General features: G+C 33.8%; 1 protein-coding gene across 2 annotated transcripts in view; it reads left to right on the top strand.

Moving 5' to 3' along the window:
• The window catches only part of LOC107704060 (gephyrin-like), a 325,183-nt gene that overhangs the window by 284,437 nt on the left and 14,593 nt on the right, over nucleotides 1-26,153 (top strand). The window contains exons 9-14 of one of the 2 annotated variants that reach the window (XM_016506902.1): nucleotides 1,696-1,968; nucleotides 4,963-5,097; nucleotides 17,950-18,024; nucleotides 22,121-22,183; nucleotides 24,773-24,815; nucleotides 25,792-25,890. In XM_016506902.1, coding sequence (XP_016362388.1) covers nucleotides 1,696-1,968; nucleotides 4,963-5,097; nucleotides 17,950-18,024; nucleotides 22,121-22,183; nucleotides 24,773-24,815; nucleotides 25,792-25,890 — 688 coding nt within the window. The remainder of the gene's footprint in view (nucleotides 1-1,695; nucleotides 1,969-4,962; nucleotides 5,098-17,949; nucleotides 18,025-22,120; nucleotides 22,184-24,772; nucleotides 24,816-25,791; nucleotides 25,891-26,153) is intronic. The other variant, XM_016506903.1, reaches the window with a different exon arrangement.

Here is a 26,153-nt window from a genome sequence, read left to right as displayed (position 1 = left end):
TTATTTGCTCCCAGGTGTGTCCCATTGGTGTCTGTGCATTTAAACCCTGTGTTTCCCAGTGTTTTCTGTCTGCTGTTAAATGTCATTCTGTCTACTTGATGTCTCCAGTGTTTCCATGTGATCCGAGCGTTACCCTCATTAAACCCTTTTGATTTGTATTACTCCTCGTCTCCTCGCTCCTTCGTTCCTTCCTCCCCGAGTGACCGTGACAATAATATGCAAGTTTAATTCTGTTTGTGGACTTGCTTGTGGTCTCAATAAAATATACATTAATGGGTGCTGGAAATAGAGATAAACATGAATAATTATAGAGCTCTTTTTGGATCAGTCCAGAATAGTTTACTTAAGGGTCATAATTGTTTCATTGCTTGGCCAATTTATGAGAAACACCATGTACATTATATAGCTTTTGAATAAAATTTGCACTTTACTATCAATTTCAGTAAATCACCTATAATAGTGGTTTATGCCCGTGTTATTTTAGTATTAATGAGATACTATTTTAGTTTTTATTAATATTTTGAATTATATTTTATTTTTATATGTTTTCATTTATTTGAAGTTTTAGTAATTTTGTTGTGTGTTTTTGACATTAGTAGTTTTTATTAGTTTTTTTATTATTAGTTTTTTAATACATTTATATAGTTTAATCCATTTTTTATTTAATTTTAGTTATTTTAGTACATCAAGTTAAACTAAATGAAAATGAGAAAGGTTGCCTTGGCAACTAGCTGAATGCAGTTTTAAAAAATTTTAATACTTTTAATTTTATTTCAGTTAAAATTTATTTTACTTCAAATAACAAAAGCTTTTTATGGTTTTAGTTTTAGTTAACTATAAAGTTATTTCAGGGTAAATGTCCAAAAACAGTATTGTTTTGTTTTCAGTAGGATTTTCAGTAGGATTGTATATAGAGCAACATTTGAATTAAAAAATTGTGAAGCTGCCTTTTTATTGTTTATTTGTTATTGTACAGGGTTTTGTTTAAATTGATGTAATAATTGATACTTTTGACTCATCCCTTTTCTTAAAAATATTTTAAAGGCTGAAATGTGCAGTTTATCATTTTATACAACTTTTTGTTTTTGTGAAAACCTAAATCTGAACTACAAATAACTATGGTCATTATTTCCATTGAACTCTATTGGTAATGGACGGAATTTGCGACCATAGTTGCTTTTGGGAAATACACCCCTGTGCAACGCCCTTAGAAACATAAACAATCCATATACTACTATCAAAAACTCTTCCATCTATTTTGTAATTGGGCATAAAGTAGTTTATTATTTATGTAATGAAGTATGAGTGACCCTTGCTGGCGGTATGTTGCATCATTCACCTTTGATTTTGAGAGCCCGCCCTTCACGCAGTCAAAGAAAACGAATGTTTTCTCATGCTGAGAGATAAACAAATATCATATGATGCGGAAACATCATATATTGTGTTAAAAAATAATGAGCTGATGAGAACAGTTCTTAGGCTATTTTTGTATTTGAGCTCCATCAGATGAGGGTGTTACAACTGAACATTGCTGTAGACTGAAACAGTTACTGTAACAGGGACTATTTTTCCTAGCGGAAGGATGGCATTTAATGATTTTACTTAAACAAAAAGTAACATTAAGGGGTGAGTAATTTTTCAAAATTCATGTCTCAAGCTCTTGGATTTATTCTTCTTTGCATGTGTGTCCTGTAGGAATGCTTCCAGTTCATCCTGCCCGCTCTCCCGCACGCCATCGACCTGCTCCGAGAAGCTGTGGTCAAAATGAAGGAGGTGCCAAACGAGCTGGAGGACCTGCCCTCGCCTCCACCTCCTCCGTCCCCGCTGCCCGCCAGCAGCCCACACCGGCAGACCGAGGACAAGGGTGTGCAGTGTGAGGACGAGGAGGAGGAGAAGAAGGACAGCGGTGTGGCCTCCACAGAGGACAGCTCCTCCTCGCACATCACCGCCGCCTCCATCGCTGCCAAGGTAAACCTGTAGCTATATATAAATCAGTTATGCTATACAAAAGTGTTTCTCACACAAGGGCATAGAATTTAGTAGGGATGCTAGTGACATGGCCCTGCCAATATCCAGCGACTACTAAATTATCCCTAGCAATAGTTTTGATAAAACAGTTAAATATATGTATATGTAACTACTGTTGTTGTAATTTTGGCCGCATCTGAAATAGGTCATACCATTGATTGATATTACCTGAGAAGTTAAAGTAAATACGTTAGAAAAGTACATCCTTGAAACTGAACTTTTCGAAACTTCGAAATCAGTTCAAGCATTGCGTCGCAAAATGATTAACTGTTTCAAAACGCTCCAATTGGATTGCGAATCATTTGATTTAGATTGGAACTTCAGAGCGGGTTTGTGAATCTTTACATTCATTGTAGCGGGTTCGTTAATCATTTCACGAATTGAAAGATTTGTGATACACACTCCGAAGTTCCAATCTGAATTGATGGTTCACAAATCATTATTTAGTTCAGATCGTGGAGCGCGACTCATTTGTCTTAGATCGGAACTTTGGAGCGGGTTTGTAAATCTTTTAATTCAGATTGGGACTTCGGAGCGTGGAGCGCGAATCATTTGATTTAGATTTGGACTTCGGGGCAAGGATCGCGAATCATTTGATTTAGATCAGAACTTCAGAGCGGGTTCATGAATCTTTTAATTCAGATCGGAACTTCGAAAAGCGTATCGCGAATCATTTGACTTAGATCGGAACTTCGGAGTGTGTTTGTAAATCATTATTCAGATCTAGACTTCGGAGCGCATATCGCGATTCATTTGATTTAGATCGGGATTTCAGAGTGGGTTAGTGAATCTGTTGATTCAAATCAGGACTTCGGAGCGTGGATCACGAATCATTTGATTTAGATTTGGACTTCGGGGCAAGGATCGCGAATCATTTGATTTAGATCAGAACTTCAGAGCGGGTTCATGAATCTTTTAATTCAGATCGGAACTTCGAAAAGCGTATCGCGAATCATTTGACTTAGATCGGAACTTCGGAGTGTGTTTGTAAATCATTATTCAGATCTAGACTTCGGAGCGCATATCGCGATTCATTTGATTTAGATCGGGATTTCAGAGTGGGTTAGTGAATCTGTTGATTCAAATCAGGACTTCGGAGCGTGGATCACGAATCATTTGATTTAGATTTGGACTTCGGGGCAAGGATCGCGAATCATTTGATTTAGATCAGAACTTCGGAGCGGGTTCATTAATCTTTTGATTCAAATGGGAACTTCGGAGCTCATATTTGGAATCATTTGATTCAGAACGGTACTACTGCATATCGTGAATCTTTACAGTTTTACTACAAATACCATGGTTAAACTATGGTTAGTGTAGTAAAACCATGGTTAATTAGTGGATACAATGGTGTGTTTTTTTTATTATTATTATTTTTTGTAAAACCATGGTTAATTTTCGGAAGGGATGTGTTGCCAGGTTAACAAAAAAAAGTAATAAATTTACACCTTAAGAGGATACATAGGATAAATATAGAGATACAGTTTTGATTGCTTTAGGATGAGCACAGCTTTGGATAGTTTCCAAATACTGGTCTAGATCAACTCTGCATAAAGAAAATAGAGGTTTAGAGCCAGATTTTTGTTTATGTATGTGAAATTCATCTAGCAGGGAACACAAATTAATTAAGTTATTCTTTGCTAAATTCTCTTTTGAGTACTCAAACAATCAAAACATCTTTAAAACTGCTGCTGTAATGTTGTTGGTTTAATCAAAATTGTGTAATTATTGTCTGATGAATATGCTAAAATAAAAAAGCTCTCTTTATGAATTGAGTATGTTAGTTACCATAGCTGTAAATAAATACTTTAGATGACATGAAACTGTGGTCAAAAGTCTATCATAAATGTAGAAATGTCTGTGTAGGTGGATGGGGAGGGGGTGTTGTCTGCTGTTATGTCCTCTTTAATGTCAAAATCAAACCTTCACCCTAGTTCTCACATGACTGTGTTGGACGTTTGCAGGTGTTCCATTTGTCTTCATTCTCATCATGATATTGTGTGTCATCTTCATGTGTGCTGCAGCATCCACTGGTGTGAGTGAATATCATGACAGCATCTTCACATCATTTGTGTGCTTGTGGTGTTTGTGTCGACCTCATTCATCATTTATAATTTGTGTTTAGAAACAATTCTCTGAATTGCCTTTACACAGTCTTCAAATAAGATCTGAATGTAATGTTTCAGACGCTTAACTGCATGTTATTTGCAATTAAATGAAAATGTATTATAATGTAAATTTATATTAAATGCATTTAGTTGAGCTTTTTTTGCCCACTTATGTGGGACTTAAGTACATCTTATATGTAATTTCATAACTACTTCTATTGTTTTGGAATATGATTAATATGTACTGCCGAATGTAAACTAAAATTTAATGTCATTTTTATTCAGACTTGTATGTTATGTATTTAAATATATTTGTAATTGCTCATTTGCAATGATGTTGCAATTAGTATATTTAAATACATAAAAACATATTAAATACATTTAGCATGTTACTACATACATTACCTCAAAATTCATTGTTATTTTTAATGTAATTATGGCTTAACATCCCTCACAATTTTCTGCTGAATACTGAAAAAGTTGATATTGAACTGCCACAGTCTTCTCCTTTTTCACATAGCAAGAGTTAGTGAGTCATATTAGGCCAAAAAACGTGAAAAATCTAGAAATACTGTTCCATCCGTGGACTTTTTAGCATATTATTTTCAGTGTACTACAACTTGGAACACACTAAATAGAACGCAGATTGGGACGTATGCGAAGTGTGTGATTACAAACATGACAAGAACATGTTTCACCACAAGCTCAGTGGAAATAAATTATTTCAAAACTTGCAGACTTTTTACATTATTTAATGCACAAATTATAAGAGAGCAGATATTTGGAACTTTATGATTTTAATAAACATCCTTCTTTTATGTCTTAGATTCCCGACTCCATCATCTCACGGGGCGTCCAGGTTCTTCCCCGTGACACGGCGTCTCTGAGCACCACGCCGTCCGAGTCGCCACGCGCCCAGGCTACCTCTCGCCTCTCCACCGCTTCCTGTCCCACCCCCAAGGTGAGAGCGCCTCACTTCCTGTTTCCTGTTTCCTGTCCTCGCACTGTTCGCTTCCTGTCTGCCGTTCCTCTGCCTCCCCACCTCGCTCACCCTGCTGCTGACCTCCACGCTCACCTCACCCCAAAACCCCTGTCAGAGTCCCATCCGTGTGTGGATTTCACAGGATTCCGTTTCATATGTTGGATACTGAAGAATTCTGCAGTTTTGTCTTGTTTTCCAGGACAAATATCTAAACATTCTTAAATCAAAATGCATTTACTTGAGAAGTGAAATATGTTTTGTTTTCTGAAAAGTTAAGCAAGTTATTTGTTAAAAAATGCCAGTGGGGTCAGAAAAATAAACTTAATTCAAAGGGAAAACAAGATTCAATTTCTGACCCCATTTGTAGATTATTTGTTCTAGTTTATACAAAAACACACTTAATTTTGATAAATTTTTCAGAAAACAGTGCTCGATATCTTGAAGTCATTTTGCATTTCCAATAAATGTATTTTAATTTAAGTTTAGATATTTGTATTGGAAAACAAGACAAAATTACTGAGGAAGGAAGTTTTTTGTTTTTAATTTGCAAGGAATATATATATATTTTTTTTTATATTTATAGATCATTTTCAGAGGGCAGTCTATTGGAGTTTCATCTTGCACAGCACAAACTGTCTGTGTTTTATTTCAGTAAAAACGCTACATTTAAAGCAAAATATCGAACAAATACAGTTGCAATGCTCTAAAGGTCTAAACTGCTCTTTTGCAAACTGTAAAAACAAATGTGAAACGGCACCATCAAACTGCTAAAAAAGTATTTAGAAGTCATTTTTAAGCCATACAATATTTTGTGTGATTCACAGAAGTCAGAAGTCAAATATTTAAGTCAATATGTATGGATGACTTTTATTAAATGATCATAATTTTAAACGCTAAAAAAATGCAAGAGTAAAAAACCTGTTCACTGTTTAACAGCAAATTCCCTTACTATATATGGTGAAAAACTCTAATAAATCTAATGGGATGTTTTAAATTTACAGTTTTTGTAAGTGAAAAAGATTTTATAATTTTTAGTCATTTTTTAATTTACAGTACAAGTTTACATAAAGTATACATATACCAAAATTAACCGTTTTTTCATTGAAATAGCTGTTTCTTCTTAGTTTCTTGTCACTTATAAACATTAGGGTTTTATATTGCATCTTATGTTGCTAAATGAATGTTTATTGCATTATTTTAGCGTGACCATGATAGTGTTTGTGTGAATGCAACCTTATATATTAGTATTGACCTCGGCTTGTGGAGTACAAGTTTACATAAAGTATACATATACCAAAATTAACCGTTTTTTCATTGAAATAGCTGTTTCTTCTTAGTTTCTTGTCACTTATAAACATTAGGGTTTTATATTGCATCTTATGTTGCTAAATTAATGTTTATTGCATTATTTTAGCGTGACCATGATAGTGTTTGTGTGAATGCCACCTTATATATTAGTATTGACCTCAGCTTGTGGAAAAACTTGTTGTGATGAAAACATGTTGTTTTTTCATTACCAACAGTGTTTTATGATGGTTGTCAGTGTACTATAAAAGTACAAAACTAATTTTAGTCCTCCAGTAGGCTGGTATATATATTAACTTTAACTGTATTTTAGTGAAGTGAAGTGAAGTGACATGTGGCCAAGTATGGTGACCCATACTAGGAATTAGTGCTCTGCATTTATCCCATCCTAAGTGCACACACACAGCAGTGAACACACACACACTGTGAACACACACCCAGAGCAGTGGGCAGCCATTTATGCTGCGGCGCCCGGGGAGCAGTCGGGGGTTCGGTGCCTTGCTCAAGGGCACCTCAGTCGTGGTATTGAAGGAGGGAGAGAGCGCTGTACATTCACTCCCCCCACCTACAATCCCTGCCGGTACGAGACTCGAACCCGCAACCTTTGGGTTACAAGTCCGACTCTCTAACCATTAGGCCACGACTTCCCCCAATTTTAAGTTCAATCCGTAAAATCTTGCCATCATATTTTTTTTTTTTTAAGTTCTGGCAACCTCAGACGCCAGTTTTTTACCATAAACTCCACAGATGTTTTTATTTTTTTATTTTAACAGTATGGTGTATTTATTTATATATGTATTTATAAAGTATTTAGCATTATTTAGCAATGTTTTGGCCAATTGACCTTCCTCAGGTTTAGAATGTACGCAAATTATCAACAAATTTAAATTCATATTTTTTATATATGGATTTATATAATTCTAGTCATTATTAGCTGAAATTATTCCCTTCCACCATTGCTTTCAAAACTTGTTTTTGCAATGCATTTTTAGATTCCAGTGTTATTTTAGTATCATTGAGATGCTATTGTAATTTTTATTAATATTACAGTATGGTGCTTTTGTGCTTTTGCGATAAATGTGGGATCAATTTGGAAAAAGTGTTAAATTAATTGCAAATAAAAAGTAAAAATTAATTGACATCTGTTTATAAATGTCTATTCGACTGAAGATGAACATTCGACTGAGTTTTCTGAACATTTATTACATTTATGCCTTTGGCATTATGCTTTTGTTTAAGTGACTTACATTGCATTCAAGCTATATACATTTTTTGAGCAATTTATGCTTTCCCTGGGAATCGAGCTTTTATTCATTTTTATTTTGTTTTAATATTAGTTATTTTAGTACAGCAAGTTAAACTAAATAAAAATGAGAAATGCAGCAACTTGTTGCAATGTATATTTTATATATAAATAGAATATTTTTTATAATATTTTATTTTTATAAAACATTTATTTCTTTATTAAGTTTGTTCAAGTAAAAAAAAGAAAAATTGTTTGTGGTTTTATTTTTTATTTTTTTCCATACAATGAAAGTAAATGTCGTCCAGTGTTGTTCGAGCTCTAATTGTTTTTTTATTTGATTTTATTTTTTTTGTGTGTGTTCTGCAAAAAGAAAGTCGTGCAGATTTAAAACAACATGAGAGTGAGTGAATGTTGATGAATACAAATTTTCCCTTTAAAAAATGTAACCGATATCGATGATGTCATCATAAGATTTGCATTTTGAATTGTGATTGGTCATGTCTTTAACCATTTTAGATGCTTTCACTGCACAGTGACTAAACCGGGATGTGCCCTTAGTGTCATGATAATGACAAAGGAAAAACTCAAGAATCACAATTGTTTCACCAGAAACATCATTTGATTTATAGCCGTCCTGATCACTAGCATACTCAGACTCTCTCTGTGTCTCTCGATGTCACTTCCTGTCTTGTGTTCTCTCACAGTCGCAGACACACAGATGATGATATGGCTGTGGCAGTCCTCCACACAGTTATATAACACGGTTACATAACAGTGAGCCACTAACACACATACCAGTTCCTGTGATTATCTGCAAATGCAATCCTGCATCTCATTTTAATGCACAAGTAATTGGGCAGAATGGTGATGGCTCATTCATTAAGGATATATTGATTAAAACCCTCTGCATTCTGTCTTAAGATGGGCACTTAATGGAATATTTTGAGTTTGAGATTTTATTAAAATTATTTTTGCATTTGCAACCTGCTGTTGATTAATACAGAAAATAATTTAGACTTGTAACATACTTTAATCATGCAGCATGCATGTACACTACAATTGAAAACTGTGTGGGTCAGTAAGAGTTTTTTTTTTTAAAGGAATTAATACTTTTATTCAGCAAGGAGCAGGCCCGGTTCTTCACGGCTATAGAAGGGTCGGCTGGCAGATATCCTGGGTGGGCATTTTTTAATCGTCATCAGAGGTGGACAGTAACTAAGTACATTTACTTGAGTATTGTACTTAAGTACACTTTTTGAGTATCTGTACTTTACTTTTTTTTTCTTTTTTTTTTATGTCAAATAAGTCCTGCTGTTTTGCTTTTTTCTTTTTAGCAACATCATATGACCCCTTTAACATTCTAAAAGCTCATTATTCCAAAGATACTACAAGCTAGTCAGTGTATTCAGTAGGTGTAATGTATGGTAAGTTGCTTCAGAGGTATTGCAAGTATTACATACAACAATAATAAAAAACAGAAATGTACTTTTGGTACTTAAGTACTTTTAAAAGCAAGTACTTATGTACTTTTACTTAAGTAAAAATCTGTCTCTACAACTTTTACTTGTTATGGAGTAATATTTGACCAGCAGTATCTGTACTTTCATACTGGAGTTGTGTACTTTGTCCGCCTCTGGTCGTCATATCAACACATAGTCTAGAAAAATGCTATTGCCGTCATAATAAATTATAAAATACATGAATCATGTAAATGGCAGACCTACTTAACTTTCAAAACCGTGGAATTTGACAAAAAAAAAATCACTGGATATTGTTGGTCGTTTATGTCGGGGAACGCTACGTTTACAGTCGAGCCGCCTGTTGCAACGAACGCAACTTTCACCGCACAAGCTCTTTACTTACAGTTTTCATTCTTACATTCAGCATTAACAGCAATCCAAAAGGGGTAAGCTTTCAATTGAACTGTATAGCCCACATGCATTTTAGATGCTTAGCCTATATTATGCTCTTGCCCCGTACATGCACGTTATTATGAGCGGCTTTTTTAAAACATTAAAACCGTTCAGGTAATTTCAGTGGTAGGCTATGATGCATATTCATGTAGCCTATTAAACTCCCCGTAACTCACAAATAGCGCGCAAATATTTCTGCCCGTTTTTGCTCGTTGTCAGCCTCTGCTTTTCTGCAACAGACTGAAGCTCCGCGTGAAATCAGCACACCTTGCATTCAGCTAATAAAAGAAAAATGCTGCAATTTTCTGGTGTTATTTTATTATTGTTGGGGCAGTCTACAGCTATATCTTAAACTTCTTAAAATACAGTCCACTTCAGATTGATTTTAATCACTGCATAAAAAAAATTAACACAATCTTTATCTAATTCTGATTGAGTTGGCAAGACTGTCATTTGGGTGGGCTTAGCCCACCCCTGCCCATGCCTGGAGCTGGCCCCGGCAAGGAGGCATTAAATTGATTAAAAGTGACAGCAAAAAAATGTTTATAATGTTACAAAGATTTCTATCTCAAAAATACGAAGCAGCACAACTGTTTTCAACATTGATAATAATCAGAAATGTTTCTTGAGCAGCAACTCAGCATATTAGAATGATTTCTGAAGATCATGTGACACTGAAGACTGAAGTAATGATGCTGAAAATCCAGCTTTGCAGCACAGGAATAAATTACATTTTACAATATATTCACATAGAAAATAGTTATCTTAATTTATAATAATATTTCACAATTGTACAGTTTTTACTGTATTTTTGACCAAATAAATGCATCCTTGGTGAGTATAAAAGTCTCAAAACCTTTAAAAAAATCTTACTGACCCCCAACTTTTTAACAGTAGTGTAAATGAACTTTAAGATACGCAACAATTGTGCTGTTTTAAAGTATTATCACGCTAGAGCTTTTGATTAAATGCACTTTAACAAATCAACAAATCTAATTTAGTGCAATGAATTATTTAAAAAAAGTGATAAAAAAAAATTTAAAAATCAGAATCAAATATTCCATAATAACCTGAAATGCTCCATTAATCCTGGTTTTCTCCATGTTGGACTACTTCTACAGTTTGTGTTTTGATTGTCAAAACCTCAATGTGAAAAAACATTGACATTACTGACAGCTGCAGATATGTGTTAGATGATGTGTGTGTGTGTGTGTGTGTGTGTGTGAAGCTCAGACGTATTGCTGACAGTTTTATAGTGATTAATCTATGAATGTTTATCTGTCAAATCTTATTTACACCTCTTCCATTACATTTCCTTCCCACTCTCCTCCTTTCCTCCTCTCTATTCCCCTCTGTGTTTCTCTTTGTTGATTTTCTGTGTGTTTAGGATGATGTCTCAAACTACAGTCTAACAGCATCAGAATTATGTAGAAGTATAGAAGTGCATATATATCCGCGGGAATTGCTGTGTGTGTGGTGTGCTGATAATATTCCTCCTCTGAACAGAGCAGCTTGTAAAACTGACTGGCTTCTTGCTGTCACAGAGGTGAGAACATTGAATTTAATGCTCAGAGAAGATCAGATAGTGATGGCCAAGGAGAAATGAAAGAGAACACAATAAACAAGCGCTCAGCAGTGCAGATCCTCAGCTCAACATCTCTGAGTGTGGCTGACTATCACTTCATCAGCATTATTTCCACACAGAATCATTTCTGTTTGTGATTTCTGTTTATCCAGATTGTTGTGAAATGTTTGTTTGTTCATTTTGAATGTGAAGCTCTCGATGCGGAGGATCCGTTTTACTCGACATGGACTTGTGTGTTTTTGTAGCATTAGTTTAGGAGCTTTACATGACTGTGTACCGTGGTAAAGCTGTTTTAGATGATGCCTGGTTTGTTGGTATCTGATCTAGTAAGCAGAAATTGTTTTCTAGTTTCTGTACTATACTTCAGTCTTGTAAGATTTGTTTAAAGAATTCTAGAGTTGCTTTGAAAGAGGCTCAAGATCTTAATTGCATATACTGTAAAATTTCCTTGCTTTTGGATTGCAGTTTTGACATAAACTAATAAACCTATTATGATGCATATCTAGTCATAAATGAAACAGGTCAGATTTTTTTTTTTAAAAAGTCAAAAGTTTATTAATTTTTGCATATATTTGATTTTATTTAAATAATCATATTTTCAAAATGAATTTATTCAGCTTGTTTAGAAACAGCATTAATCTGTTCATTGTAAAAAAAAATACATGTATTTATTTAAAAAGTATGAACGGTTAAATATTTCTAGCTGTGGAACAAGCAATATTCATTTAGTTAAAAATGAATGAGATTGAAACAAATTGGATTTATTGATGATAAATACAGTATATAAACCTGGTTATTGTATATTTAAAATGCAGTCAGTTTATTAGTACTATTACAGAAATCTGATCTGTTTCATTTATGTACGACTGACAAAAATGCATCACATTTATTAGTTTGTTAAAACTGTGCAATCCAAATGGATTACATTTATGTATGTAATTCAGATACATTTATGATTATGTTTCTGTTTTACCTTATCCTTATATAGACATAATCTGATGACCTGTTTTTAGAGATCTCCTAATAGAGAAAAAAATATTCATAAATAACATTTTCTTTTTGTAATTCTGATTATGAAATGGTCCATTCCCTATCCATCAAATGCACAAAAGCACTTTTTTTTTTGTTGTTGAAAAAAGTCAGGTTAGCAATATTCAGATATTTAGTTTTGATTTAAACATATTTCCTATGTGTTTTCTGTACATTTGTGAATGTACTATATTTTGAGTTTGTTGTTCATTACCAGTATATGATCTAATATAATATTCCATTTCAAACTGACAGAAATGACACACAACACGAGACAAACTTGTGGTTGGTTTATATGGTCTCTTCCTGTCCCCATAAATTTCAGTTATAGTGCATAGGCATAAACTACATATTTGTAAGTTATAGACCATAGATATTTGTGTGTGTGTGTGTGTGTGTGTGTGCGTGTGTCTCTCCATCCATATGTGTGAGTTCACTTCCTCTCTGTGTCAGTGGGTATGTGTGTGTGTGAGATCTCAGTCTTCATGTAGATGATGGTAAGTCTTCAGTCTTCCTCTGGCATTTGATGTTTCTTGAATCAGAAGACACTTGTGTTTCGTATTATAATCCATTTGTTCGTTTAATAATCAGACAAATTGTGCATAAATCTAGTGCTGGTATGTGTGAGTGATTTTGTGCATGTTTTTTTTTTTCATGGAGTGTGTGTGTGTCTTCGATTGTGTCTAAAGAGCGAGTGATTTCAAAAATACAGAACATATAAAACAAACTTGTTGCCGTGAGGTTTGCATTCATCAGTCTATCCATCTGTCTTCTTGTGTTGCGTTTTTTTGGCTATAATATTGTATATAAAGTTTTGTATAATAATTAGTCATGCATATTGGCTCTTGGCAATTTGTCTAATGTGATACTGTCCATTTGTGTTCATTGTATTGTACATTTGCGTTATTCATCACACAGGATGAGATGTAGAAGATCAGATCATGTGTTCTTTCAAATGTTTGGCTGAATTATGAGTATGTTAGATAACTCCCTAAAGCTGCTATCCTGACTTTAGGGATGGTTGTAAAATGCAGTCTGCCAAAAATCTAGAGTAAAATAAGCTCTTGATGGTTTGCGACTTTTTTGACTAAAAGTTGAAGTAGTAAATGCTTCCAGTGTGTTGCAGTTTTTATATAAAATTTATTTATTTATTTATTGTTCAGAGTTATGGTTATTATGATTTTTGTTTATAATGTTTTTTTTATTTTAATAAAATAATATTTTAAAATCATTTTTTAATTTTTTTGTTAAGATTGATTTTAACTCCCTAAAGCTGCTATCCTGACTTTAGGGATGGTTGTAAAATGCAGTCTGCCAAAAATCTAGAGTAAAATAAGCTCTTGATGCTTTGCGACTTTTTTGACTAAAAGTTGAAGTAGTAAATGCTTCCAGTGTGTTGCAGTTTTTATATAACATTTATTTATTTATTTATTGTTCAGAGTTATGGTTATTATGATTTTTGTTTATAATGTTTTTTTTATTTTAATAAAATAATATTTGAAAAATTTGTTATCATTTTTTAATTTTTTTGTTAAGATTGAGTTTATGATATTATTTTTTATTTTTATATGATATTATGATTTGTTTATATTATTTTTGTTTTTTATTTTTATAGGATATTATGATTTTTATTTTGATAACTATTATGAATGATTATTGAACATTCAAATACAGAGTGCTGAACTGGAAGTTATTGTTACAAAACAGTTTTATCACAGTTTTAGTTTGAGGACACTGGCATTATTGTCTTTTAGCTGTAGACAGATATAAATGTGTAAAATGACTCAACTCAGCTGATAATGACATGCAGGTCACTGCTTATTTAGCCCAATTGTGATATAAGATGCTTGCTTGTTATGAAAATTAAAGGGTAATGGACATTTAAAAACATGCACCAGCACTGATATCTCAGATTGTGGATTATTTGCAGACATTAATGCTGCATCCACAGTTTATCAGATATCTGAGGGGTAGTTTCTCATCAGCTCAGCTGCAGTACAGAAACATCTACTAAAGCATTATTAAACACAGCGTGGCAGAAACCGCTTGGTTGTACATTAGCAGTCTTGAGCAGATTGTGTGTGTCCTGTTGTCCGCCCTCGCTCCCTTCAGAGGGGTCAAGTCTGAGGCTCGGGACTGAGCCAGACATGATATGAGGGTTCAAAGAGAGAGCTCATCCAAAATGAAAACGCTGTTATCATTTACTCCCTCTCATTTCAAACTTATATGACTTGCTTTCTTCTGTGCAACACACTCAAAAATATTTATGCATTTTAATTGCATATAAAATTTCTATCTATTTGAATTACACAGTTTAGACATAAACAATCTAGTATATTTAATGTAATGCATATTTTTCTGTAACAAACTTGATGTGTTTTAAATGGAAAATAGTCAGTTTTTTTATATTTATCATTAATAAATCCAATTTGTTTCAATCTCATACATTAAGTCGAGCAAGATTCATTCTTTTTTATGCATATTTAAACCATGTTTGTACTTTTTAACTGATTAAATTTAATTGTTTTCACAATTAACAGATTTATGCTGATGCAGTTTGAATAAACTATGCCATACTATGCCATGATTATTTATTTACTTTAATTTTTGTGTGCAAAAAGCAAATTTTTTAAAGTTGTATTTGAGTTTATAACTACATGATTTTATTTTTTATTCATATTTAAGTGAATTATTCCTTAAAGGGGTCATGTGATGTGATTTAAATTTTTCCTTTCTCTTTGGAGTGCTACAAGCTCTTGGTGCATAAAGAAGATCTGTAAAGTTGCAAAGACTAAAGTCTCAAATCCAAAGAGATATTCTTTATAAAAGTTAAGAGTCAGCCACGCCTACCTACAACGGCTCGTTCTAACATGCACCCACATATGTATGTCATTATGTGGGAAGATTTGCATAACGCCGCCCAAATGTTCACGCAAAGAAAAAAGGCACAACTTTTATTCTCACTGTAGTATTGTTGTTGCCACCATGTCGTGAAGACGCTGTGTGCTTCGTTGTGAAAGCGAAACTACTTTGTTTCGGAGTCTAGCCCGGGGTCGTCACATGTGGTTGCCGCAAGCCCGCCGGCCGCTCCTTCGTCGAATCCGCCGCCTCTGCTCACTCTAGCCGCCGTGTGTGACGCTGTGTTTCGTTGTGAAAGCGAAACTACTTTTTGAAACTACTTTTTCCATGGATGTTAAAGGTTCTTTATGGACCCATCAATGCCGATACGAGAGTGTTAAGTTGATACAGAGTCTAATGCCAAATTTACCTTGCAAAGGTGCGCTTCTGAAATGGCATTTAGGTGTCTTTACACAGCCTTTGCCCAAAAATCCAAAAGGATTCTAATAAGAAAAATGTTTTATTTAGAATTTCTATTATAATTTGGAACCATTCCAATTAGATTCTTATAGGACTTGAGATTCCTTTTTTACTGGGATTATTGGCATCCTATTTAAATCTCTTTTGTGTACATTGTCTCAGTAAACAAGCTGCTGCAAAGAAAATGAACAAGATAACAAAATCCTTTGTACAGAAAGCATGAAGGTCCACCCATAAAACCAAACCATCACTGGGACATAAGCAGATTGTATGAAAATCTACAAATGAGATCAATGAGAGTTTGACATATATATATTTTTTTTTTTTTACTGCATCCATTGGCGTCCTATTTAAATCGTTCTCTTTTACGTACATTGTCTCAGTAAACAAGCTGCTGCAAAGAAAATGAACAAGATAACAAAATCCTTTGTACAGAAAGCATGAAGGTCCACCCATAAAACCAAACCATCACTGGGACATAAGCAGATTGTATGAAAATCTACAAATGAGATCAATGAATTAGCCACCAATTTGGCAAGACGTAAACTAGTTAGGAATTGTCATGAGATTTTGTAGTATCACATTGTGTATCACATTGAAGTCTATTGGAATCAGTTGGGTCAAGCACTTTTTGTGTTGAATCACCCTTGAGAAAAACACTTCTTTGAGGACATTGCACATGTGAAGCAGTGTACGCTGCAGTAACAGCGCTGTGTGTGTGTGTGTGTGTGTGTGTGTGTGTGTGGTGATAAATAACGCTCCTAAAGATTATATCTGTAGTGCTTGAGTTTCACTTGAGCTTTAAACTCGGGTGGGCTGCAGCCTGCAAGATATATTACACTATTCCTGGACCACAAGGACACCTTGCATGCATTGAACGTGAGATGTAGCGCTGATTTTGTGTGCAATAAATACCGAATGTTTCCTGTCATACACTGTGAGCATTTCAAGTCGACATGAAATCAAAACTGATGGTGTATACTTTAATATATGTTTGGCTCTTTTTGCTTGTGATTCATCAGGGCATGTTATACTAAAGAAAAAATGTTTGCAACTTAAGCAACTTTCTATTTTAGCTTAGATGTGTTTAAAACACATGGATTATTTACTGTTCAAAATTTGGGGTTGGTAAGATTTTGAATGTTTTTGAAAGAAGACACTTCTGCTCACAAAGCAGCATTTATTGATCGGAAATGCAGTAAAAATTGTATATTGTCAAATATTATTCAAGGTAACTCTTTTCTGTTTGAATATGCAGTCTGTCACATGATCCTTCAGAAATCATTCTAATATGCTGATCCACATTGAGGGGCAAATGAACGGGGCCATGTACTGTAAAATCTTGGACGAGAACCTCAGCCAGGACACTGAAGATGGGTCATGGATGGGTCTTCCAGCATGACAATGACCCGAAACATACCGCCAAGGCAACAAAGGAGTGGCTCAAGAAGAAGCTCATTAAGGTCATGGAGTGGCCTAGCCAGTCTCCAGACCTCAATCCTGTAGAAAATCTGTGGAGGGAGCTGAAACTTCCAGCTGCCAAACGACAGCCAAGAAACCGTAAGGATTTAGAGAGGATCTGTAAAGAGGAGTGGATCAAAATCCCTCCTGAGATGTGTGCAAACCTGGTGACCAACTACAAGAAACGTCTTACCTCTGTGCTTGCCAACAAGGGTTTCTGCACCAAATACTGATCAAATACTTATTTCACTCACTGAAATGCAAATCAATCTATTATAATCTATTATAATCAATCAAGCTATTAAAACAGCTGTTGTCTTTTTCCAGTAACAATTTATTTATTTTCAATTAAAAACAAAAAAATTGAATGGTAAAATAAAAAGTTTTTTGTCAGATTGTACTGTTCTGATGAAATATTGTTTTAGAGACAAATAAACACATTTATAATGATATTACTCTGTTTTATAGCTTCTATTCGGTTAGTTTATTGTGTTTTGTTAGTTGCTTGTAAGTAGCTTGACTGTACCTTGACAAACTCCAGTTTCCCAAAACTTTAGTAGCCCTAATAAGTCAAATTGCTTCGAGAAGCTTGATTTGAGTGTTGTTCACTTTGAATGTGATTTCTCCAGCTGCATGATTTCTTTTCTCTTGGTTTGTTCCTGATCACTCACGATTTACAGCATTAGATCAGTTGAGTTGCTTTGAATGCGGGTGAGTTTTCATTTCGCTCAGCTGCTCATTTTTTCCATTGTACCGGTGCACACCACGGCAGTGTGTTTCATTACTGTGTGTTGCTGGAGAGAGTTGTGTATGTGTTCATGTTTGTGGCAGCGCATGCTTATAAATGTGTATGACCGAATGTGGATGGATTGTGGATCTGTGGCTGTTTGATATGGAGAGGTTTGTGTGTGTGTGTGTGTGTGTGTGTGTGTGTGTGTGTTTCGGGGGAGTGACTGTCCTGTGGCTTCCTCCAGGCGTCGCGGCGAGAGTTCAGAGCACACCTGGATGAGGTCATCACACTCAAGTCAAGGTACTCTACCTTGGACCAGGTAAAGAGCTCATCTTCAATTATAGTTTGAGACTTAATTCAGCCTGTAAACATGACTTTAGTACCGACAGCTACTGAAGCAGCTCAAATACAGGACAAATCCATTTTGAACACAAACCTACAAAGATAACAGACTTACTATCATCTTCCAGTTATCATGGCACTACAGAACAGGTATCAGTGGGTTTTGTCTGTGTGATATGGAGAGGTTTGTGTGTGTGTGTGTGTGTGTGTGTGTGTGTGTGTGTTTCGGGGGAGTGACTGTCCTGTGGCTTCCTCCAGGCGTCGCGGCGAGAGTTCAGAGCACACCTGGATGAGGTCATCACACTCAAGTCAAGGTACTCTACCTTGGACCAGGTAAAGAGCTCATCTTCAATTATAGTTTGAGACTTAATTCAGCCTGTAAACATGACTTTAGTACCGACAGCTACTGAAGCAGCTCAAATACAGGACAAATCCATTTTGAACACAAACCTACAAAGATAACAGACTTACTATCATCTTCCAGTTATCATGGCACTACAGAACAGGTATCAGTGGGTTTAAATATTTAGTTTAGTTAATAAGTTAAGCCAAACCACTGTGTGGTTAGCATTATTTCTTTAAGCATATAAACTTAGCAACATTTACCATCCTAACTACAATTTCCACCAAAAAAAATCTATTCTATAAAAAAATTGGTGTAGAACTCACAAATTTCACAAACTGTTACAAAGAAATGACAAGTAACTGTCAACTTTTAAATTTTAAAGTAGAAAAACTTAAATTTTTTTTTTTCTTGTAAAACATACTGCAATAATGTTTATTAACGACTTCAAAAATCAATTTTTTTTACAGTGTTGGTATTAGGAACCAGTATGTTAATCAAATAATACAAATAATATAGAAGGTGAAAGCTTAATATTTACATCATGTCCTAACAAAGTGCAATGCATTAAGTTTTCCATGACAATTTTTCTGTATACAAGCAAAAATGTTTTAAAACAAAATAAAATAAGCAAAATAAAATATTTTAAAATATATTTTAGAATACACAAAAAATGGCCAAAAATATATTTGTTAAAATACGTTTCAAAATATAGTTACGTAAATATATATACATATGAATATACATTTGAATAAAGATGATCAGAGTACATTTAGTTAAATACTATTTCAGTCTTTCTACTATCAAAATTTCACATTGAAATCAATGTCGTGTTGTATGACACCATCAACACTTTATGTTCTATTTGCTGACATTTTAATCCAAAGCGACTTATAACCAAAATGATTTTGCTCACATTCACCTCCATTTTTTGTTTTACTCACGTGTGATGTTGTTTGTGTCGAGGATTTAACAGTGTGTTTGCAGAAGTATGTGTGCTGGAGTTATTTTAGTATCAATAATATATATAGTATAGTAGTTTTTGTAATATTTGGAATTAGATTTTTTTTTTTGCATATTTTCTGTTTTCACTTTAATTTTAGTTAAAATTTTACTACATTTGTTGTGTGCTTTTGTCAGTTTTATAAATTTTTAAATATGTCTATATAGTTTTTATTATTTTTTTATTTATTAGTTTTAATTTATTTAGCTTTGGTTATTTTAGTACTTCAAGTTAGTGAGAAATGCTAATATTTTATTTTATTTCAGTTTATTTTTTTCCAAGTAACAATAATGTATTTTTTAATGGTTTTAGTTTTAGATATAATTAGATAGATATAACGATACTAATCCTGACTTCAATGAAAAACACATCCCTGTTCCAAAGTTCTGTTCCAAATCCTAGTGAGCTCCCTACATAGACAGCAGTCTTCTAAGACAGTGTGCTAAAAGTGACTGACTTGAGACACTACATATTTATAAACATCAACTCCACAGAGTTTTGAATGGCATAAGAGTTGTTGCAGTGGAGTGAGCACGTATGAATGAAAGCACATGCTTGTGAGTTAATGTAATTTCCCATGATGCCTCTGCACTTCAAGAGTGTGTTGAGTTTAGCTTCACACTTTTTTGTTCAAGATTTTCACCCCATCACTGTCTTCATTTACAGTACAAGCTCCATCATATGGTTTTGTCTTATAAATGACACCAGCAGTATAGATTCTGGAACCATCACTAATACAACTAACCCACACACACTCCACTTTTATTACATATACTCTTAAAGATAAAGGGTGTTTTCACAGTGATGCCATAGAAGAACCATTATTTGTTCCCCAAAGAACAAATAATGAACCTTTTGTGGAATGGAAAGATTCCATGGATGTTCAAGATTCTTCATTGAACCATCAATGCCAATAAAGAACCTAGATTTTTAAGAGTGATTAATGGACATTAAGGATTTGTCATGTTTTTGTGAATATCTGTATTCATTCCACTTCCATCCACCAAACAGGGATGTCAAGCACAAATAATTCCATGAACTTCTGAAGTTATGAAATTTGTTATCAAGAATAAGACCATAAAGTTAAATATTTTTAAACACCTGATACCAAAATGCTCTCTCTTTTTTTTTTCTTTTCAATTACTGATTGCTCAAAAACAACATGAGCTGAAAGATGATTTATCAGCTATCATGTGACATCACAAAAAGAATAAATCATCTTCTAGGCGATTTCTTGTAAACCCATTGCAAATGAGGTCAGTTTTGTATTAATTAGTCCACATCTAGGATATTTAATGAGGGAATTGTTTGATGAACTGATATCCCAGTGCTTTTAGAGTTGATGTAATGAAAGTCTTATTTAGTGTGATTTAATTACTAGTTTCATTTTAATATGATAGTTATGATAGAGATGTCATAATTGGTCTGTATGAAGGTGTGTGTGTGTGTGTGTGTGTGTGTGGGAGAGAGAGAGAGAGAGCATCCTTCTCTCTGCTTATAATGTCTGTCCATTGATCTCTGATTTTGTTGTTTTGATGCCTCGGTTTCTCTGTTTGTATCTTCCTCTGAGTGCACTTTAAAGTCAGCATTAAATCAAAATGAACTCTATTTACTACTTAATACATGTTCCTGCAATTGCAGTTATTAAAGTGGATGGCGCATGATGTTGACTTTAAACTGTTTTTGTCTGACTGGCTATATAGTTATCTATAAAGCATAACTTTAAAGGAATAGTTCACCCAAAAATGAAGATTTGCTGACAATATACTTACTCTTAGGTTATTCAATTTGTAGATGAGTTTGTTTCTTCATCAGATTTGGATAAATGTAGCATTGCATCAGTGTCTCAGCAATGGATGCTCTGCGGTGAATGGGTGCCGTCAGAATGAGAGTCCAAACAGCTGATAAAAACATCACAATAATCCACAAGTAATACACACCACTCCAGTCCATCCTTTAACATCTTGTGAAGCAAAAAGAAACAAATCCATCATTTAGACATTTTTAACCATTGCTTCCGGCTAAAATATGAGGCCATAATCCATAATAACGCTTCCTACTCAGATCTGCACAGATCAAGCGTCGTTTACAAGCCAAAACAGTCCAAAAGAGCTCTAAACAATTGTGTGGGTGGATTTTGAAGTGAGAGACAACAGGAGATGGACTTTTTAAAGCATTATTGTGGATTATGGACTCAGAAGTAATGCTTTGAAAGTAAAAATGTCTTAGTGATGGATTTGTTTCTTGCAAACACGCAGCTTTTGGCTTCTCAAGACATTAACTGATGGACTGGAGTGGTGTGGATTACTTGTGGAATATTGTGATGTTTTTATCAGCTGTTTGGACACTCATTCTGACGGCACCCATTCACTGCAGAGCATCCATTGGTGAGACACTGATGCAATGCTACATTTCTCCAAATCTGATGAAGAAACAAACATCCTAATCTTGGATGGCGTGAGCATAATTTTCATTTTTGGGGGAACTATTCCTTAAAGATGTCTGTGTGTGTGTGTGTTATTCATATTTTAACTTCTATTATTCTTGGTGATTTAAATGTAATTGCAAATTAAATGTTCAGTAACAACCTCTAGTTCTTATGACACCTGAAAGTTTTCTCTCTGTCTGTCTGTCGCTGTATCTTTGAGTTGCCTGCCGCTCTGTTTTCTGTTGGACTGTTTCTTCTGTTGCTTGTAACTGATGGACTGATGACTTTATCTCCGTAAGCTCCAGTGTAGGTTGGAGGTGCTTAAAGATGATCGCCGTGGCCATAGGACCTTCAGTTCTCGAGTAACTATCCCAGAACCATCAGCCCTTCACATGCCAAACTCTCTCTTTGTCTTCTTCTTATTATTATTTGCTTTTGTGTCTTTCTTTTAGCATCTTATTTTGCTTTTCTTTTTGTATATTTTGAATATGATATGATACACGATTTAATTATGATATGTATGAATATTTCATTTCAAGACTAGGATACTTAAATGTGAGCTTTATTTTCAAATGTTTTACCTTTTTAAGTCATTGTTGTTGCCATTTTTTGTCATTCTTTTGCTATTGTGATTTCTAAAATTGGCATTGTATGAGAAGAGTACAAAATTATTGTTTTATTTCATTTTTTAAATCAATGCAAGTAATGCAATGCAAGGCTTTTTTTGTAGAATTTGAACTATTAATCAAACTACATACAATACGCTCTAAATAAAAGATTTGTGTATTTAAATTGCATGGAAATTTCCATCCTTTTATATTACACAGTTTTAAAACAAACAAACTAATAAGCTAGAAGTGATGCATAATTGTCAGTCACATAAATGAAACGGTTAGATTTCTGCACTCAAATAAATAAATCAGGTCTATATATTATTCACTATTTTATTTTATTTTACATAAATACAATTCAGTCATATATAAATGAAACTGGTAATATTTCTGCCATCAAATAAAATAATAATAATAATAATAATAAATAAATAAAAAAAGAAATCAGGTCATATGTTTTTTATTTGTTTTTATTTTAAGACCATAAATACATTTTAATATTATTATCAGTTATACATAAATGAAACTGGTAAGATTTCTGGACTCAAAAAGTCATAGTTTATTTCATTTTATTTAAATGATATTTTCATACAATTAAATGTATTAAGTTAAAAAGCATGAACATGGTTACAATATGACTAGCTGTGAAACAAGCAATATTCAATTAGTTCAAATGTATGAAACTGAAACAAATTGGATGTATTAATAAATAATAAATGAATAAATATATAACCCTGATTATTGTATATTTAAAAAGTATTTAGTTAATTAGTACTATTACAGAAATCTCACCTGTTTCATTTATGTATGACTGACAAATATGCATTACAATAAGTTTATTATACTAAAACTGTAATCCAGATGGATGCAAATTGTATATGCAATATTCAAATACATAAATCTCAGATATTGTAAATATTTATTTGAGCATATTATCTGACATAAAAATGGTTATGGCATGAAAGCCACCATGTTAATAGCATAAAATGATGATTTTAGACTAAAAAAGTGCCGGTTATTGAACCTGTGCAATGCAAAGCCACAAACAAAGAGTCCAATTAGAGAAATGATGAACCGCCCGCGTGTTTGTTTGTTCCTTGTTTCAGAAGTTACTGTGTTTTGGGGCTTTTGCAGACACCATCATCTCGTTTGATTTAGTATTCCCTCACTGCTCTTTCAGCTGTTCTGTGCGTCTCTCTCTCGTGTTTCATGAGCTCTGTGCTGTTCAGGGTCTCGCTCTCGTAATTGTCTTTCTCTCCTCCTTCAGTTCTTCAGTCGTTCTTCTCTCAGCTGTCCTCAGGAACATTTTGCTCCATCTCTCTCTCGCTGTAGTGCTCCAGAGAGTCTATTAGAGCTTTCCTGCCACTGATTATTGGGTGCTTTTCACAAGTACAGTCATCACAAACTAGCACTCCAGTCCAGTCCTGAGCAACACGATGAGGTTACAGAGAGGACAACAGGAGAAGAACAGCGTTATTAAGGACAGGATTTACCGATTTATATCATGGGATTAGAGTAGATTGTCTTTAGATCAGATGAACTTGAATGTTATGTTTTTGGTCTCTAATATTCATTAGATATAATGGAAAGCAAACTGGTTTATCTATTTTTGGCCTGGTTTAGATCAGGTCATGTTCAGTTTGGACAGGTGAGAGGTCAGTTAGCTGGTATCACTGATACAATACTGTTTAAAAGTTTGAGATCGGTATGATTTTAATTTTTTTTTTTTTTAAGAAATGATTCCGTTTATTCAGCAAGGGTGCATTAGATTGATCAAAAGTGGCAGTAAATGTTTCAAAAGATTTCTATTTCAAATAAATGCCGTTCTTTTGAATTTACATAAAAAATATTAAACCGTTTTTATCATTGATAATAATCAGAGATGTTTCTTGAGCAGCAAATCAGCATACTGTATTCGAATGATTTCTGAAGGATCATGTGACACTGAATGATGCTGAAAATTCAGCTTTGAATTTGCAGGAATAAATTAGATTTTAAATTACCTTCAAATTGAAAATGGCTGTTTGAAATTGTAATAATATTTCACAATTTTTCTGATTTTTACTGCATTTTTGATCAAATACATGCGGCCTTGGTGAGCAGAAGAGACTTTTTTCAAAAACATTAAAAATCTTACCGACCTCAAACTTTTGTGATTCTCCTCATTACATCCCAGAATTCCCAGCTCCATGTTTGTCTCTGCGTTTCATAATGATATGACAGCAGCAGCATGACATTGCTTATTGTTTTCTGGGGTTTAGTAGCAAACATCTCATAACAGCTCCATGAAAACACACAAAAAATTCAATATTAACAGGTTTTTTCTCTTTCTTTCTTCAGGTGCAGTCACGATGCAGCAGCAAAGAAAACATCTTACGAGCAAGTATGTTTCTTCATTAAATTACTTTTCTTGTGTTTGACCTGCGTATGATTATGAAATATCTATGTCTCTGAGTGCTTTTCCGATCTCTGTCTATATGACTTTTCAGTTTGGTCACTTGTATCACAAAACAGACTTTTAACAGAATAAAGTCTGGTGCATATTTTTTCTTCATGTGTGAACAAATTACTAGAATGCGACTAAACAAATCAAGAGAAGCCAGCATCTAAACTCCACTAAATTCTTGTTTTTTACTGATTGATTTTTATTTTACTTTAGGGGATAAATATTCAGCACAGTGGAAACAAAGTAAAATAAAACAATTCTCTGCACTAAATGTAAATAGTAGTTAATAGAAATAGTATTTGCACCTCAGTGTATTTTTTTTTTTAAACAGTATGCAATAATAATATCATATTCAGTGCAGGATTGTTATAGTTAACTAAAACTATAAAAATGTTACTTGGAATATATTACATTTTAACTGAAATAAAATAAAATTAATTTAATTAAAAAGATACATTTTTATAATAATAAAAACTATATAGACATATTTAAAAAAAACTATTAAAAATAACACACAATTAAACAAAACAAAAATGAAAACAGAAAATATAAAAATAAAAAATAATTCAAAATATTAATAAAATCTAAATGATCTCAATGATACTAAAATAACACTTATTCACTGTATATAGTTATATTTATTAAAAATACAAGCTATTTAAAAAGATAGATTAAATAGACACGCCGTAAATATTATGTAAAAGAAACGTCATTCAGTTTCTGTATTTTCTGTCATATTTATTATCGTAAAATTATATGACAAAATACAGCCTCTTTATATATTGGGATCTCTAGATATCAGCATCAGACACAAGACAAACCCACATCAGTTGAGCTTTACTTTTGTACTGTATATATGAAGTGTTGAGGGTTGTGTGTGTGTGTGTGTGTGTGTGTGTGTGTGTGTGTGTAGGTCATAGTGCGGTGTTCCCTCTCACCTCTGTGGATAAAGCCTTCATCACTGTGCTGGAGATGACCGCAGTTCTGGGCACTGAGATCATTAACTACAGAGGTACAAACACATTCTGCATTGACTGTTTACCTTTCCTTCTGTCTTTCTTTTAATGATTTATTCCGTTTAAAGCATATTTTTGGATTCTGGAAGTGAATCCCAGTGTGTGAGATGTAGATCATATCAGTGTGTGTTAATCTGCTGTGATATTGATCCTTCTGTAATCTGATGATAGCTTCTTATCTTCAAACCATGTGTGTGTGTGTGTGTGTGTGTGTGTGTGTGTGTGTGTGTGTGTGTGTGTGCGCAGTGACAGAGGAACA

The sequence above is a fragment of the Sinocyclocheilus anshuiensis genome, unplaced genomic scaffold, assembly GCF_001515605.1.
Source record: "Sinocyclocheilus anshuiensis isolate Anshui unplaced genomic scaffold, SAMN03320099.WGS_v1.1 scaffold534, whole genome shotgun sequence".
NCBI lineage: Eukaryota > Metazoa > Chordata > Actinopteri > Cypriniformes > Cyprinidae > Sinocyclocheilus > Sinocyclocheilus anshuiensis.
This window is presented reverse-complemented; position numbering and strand designations above follow the sequence as displayed.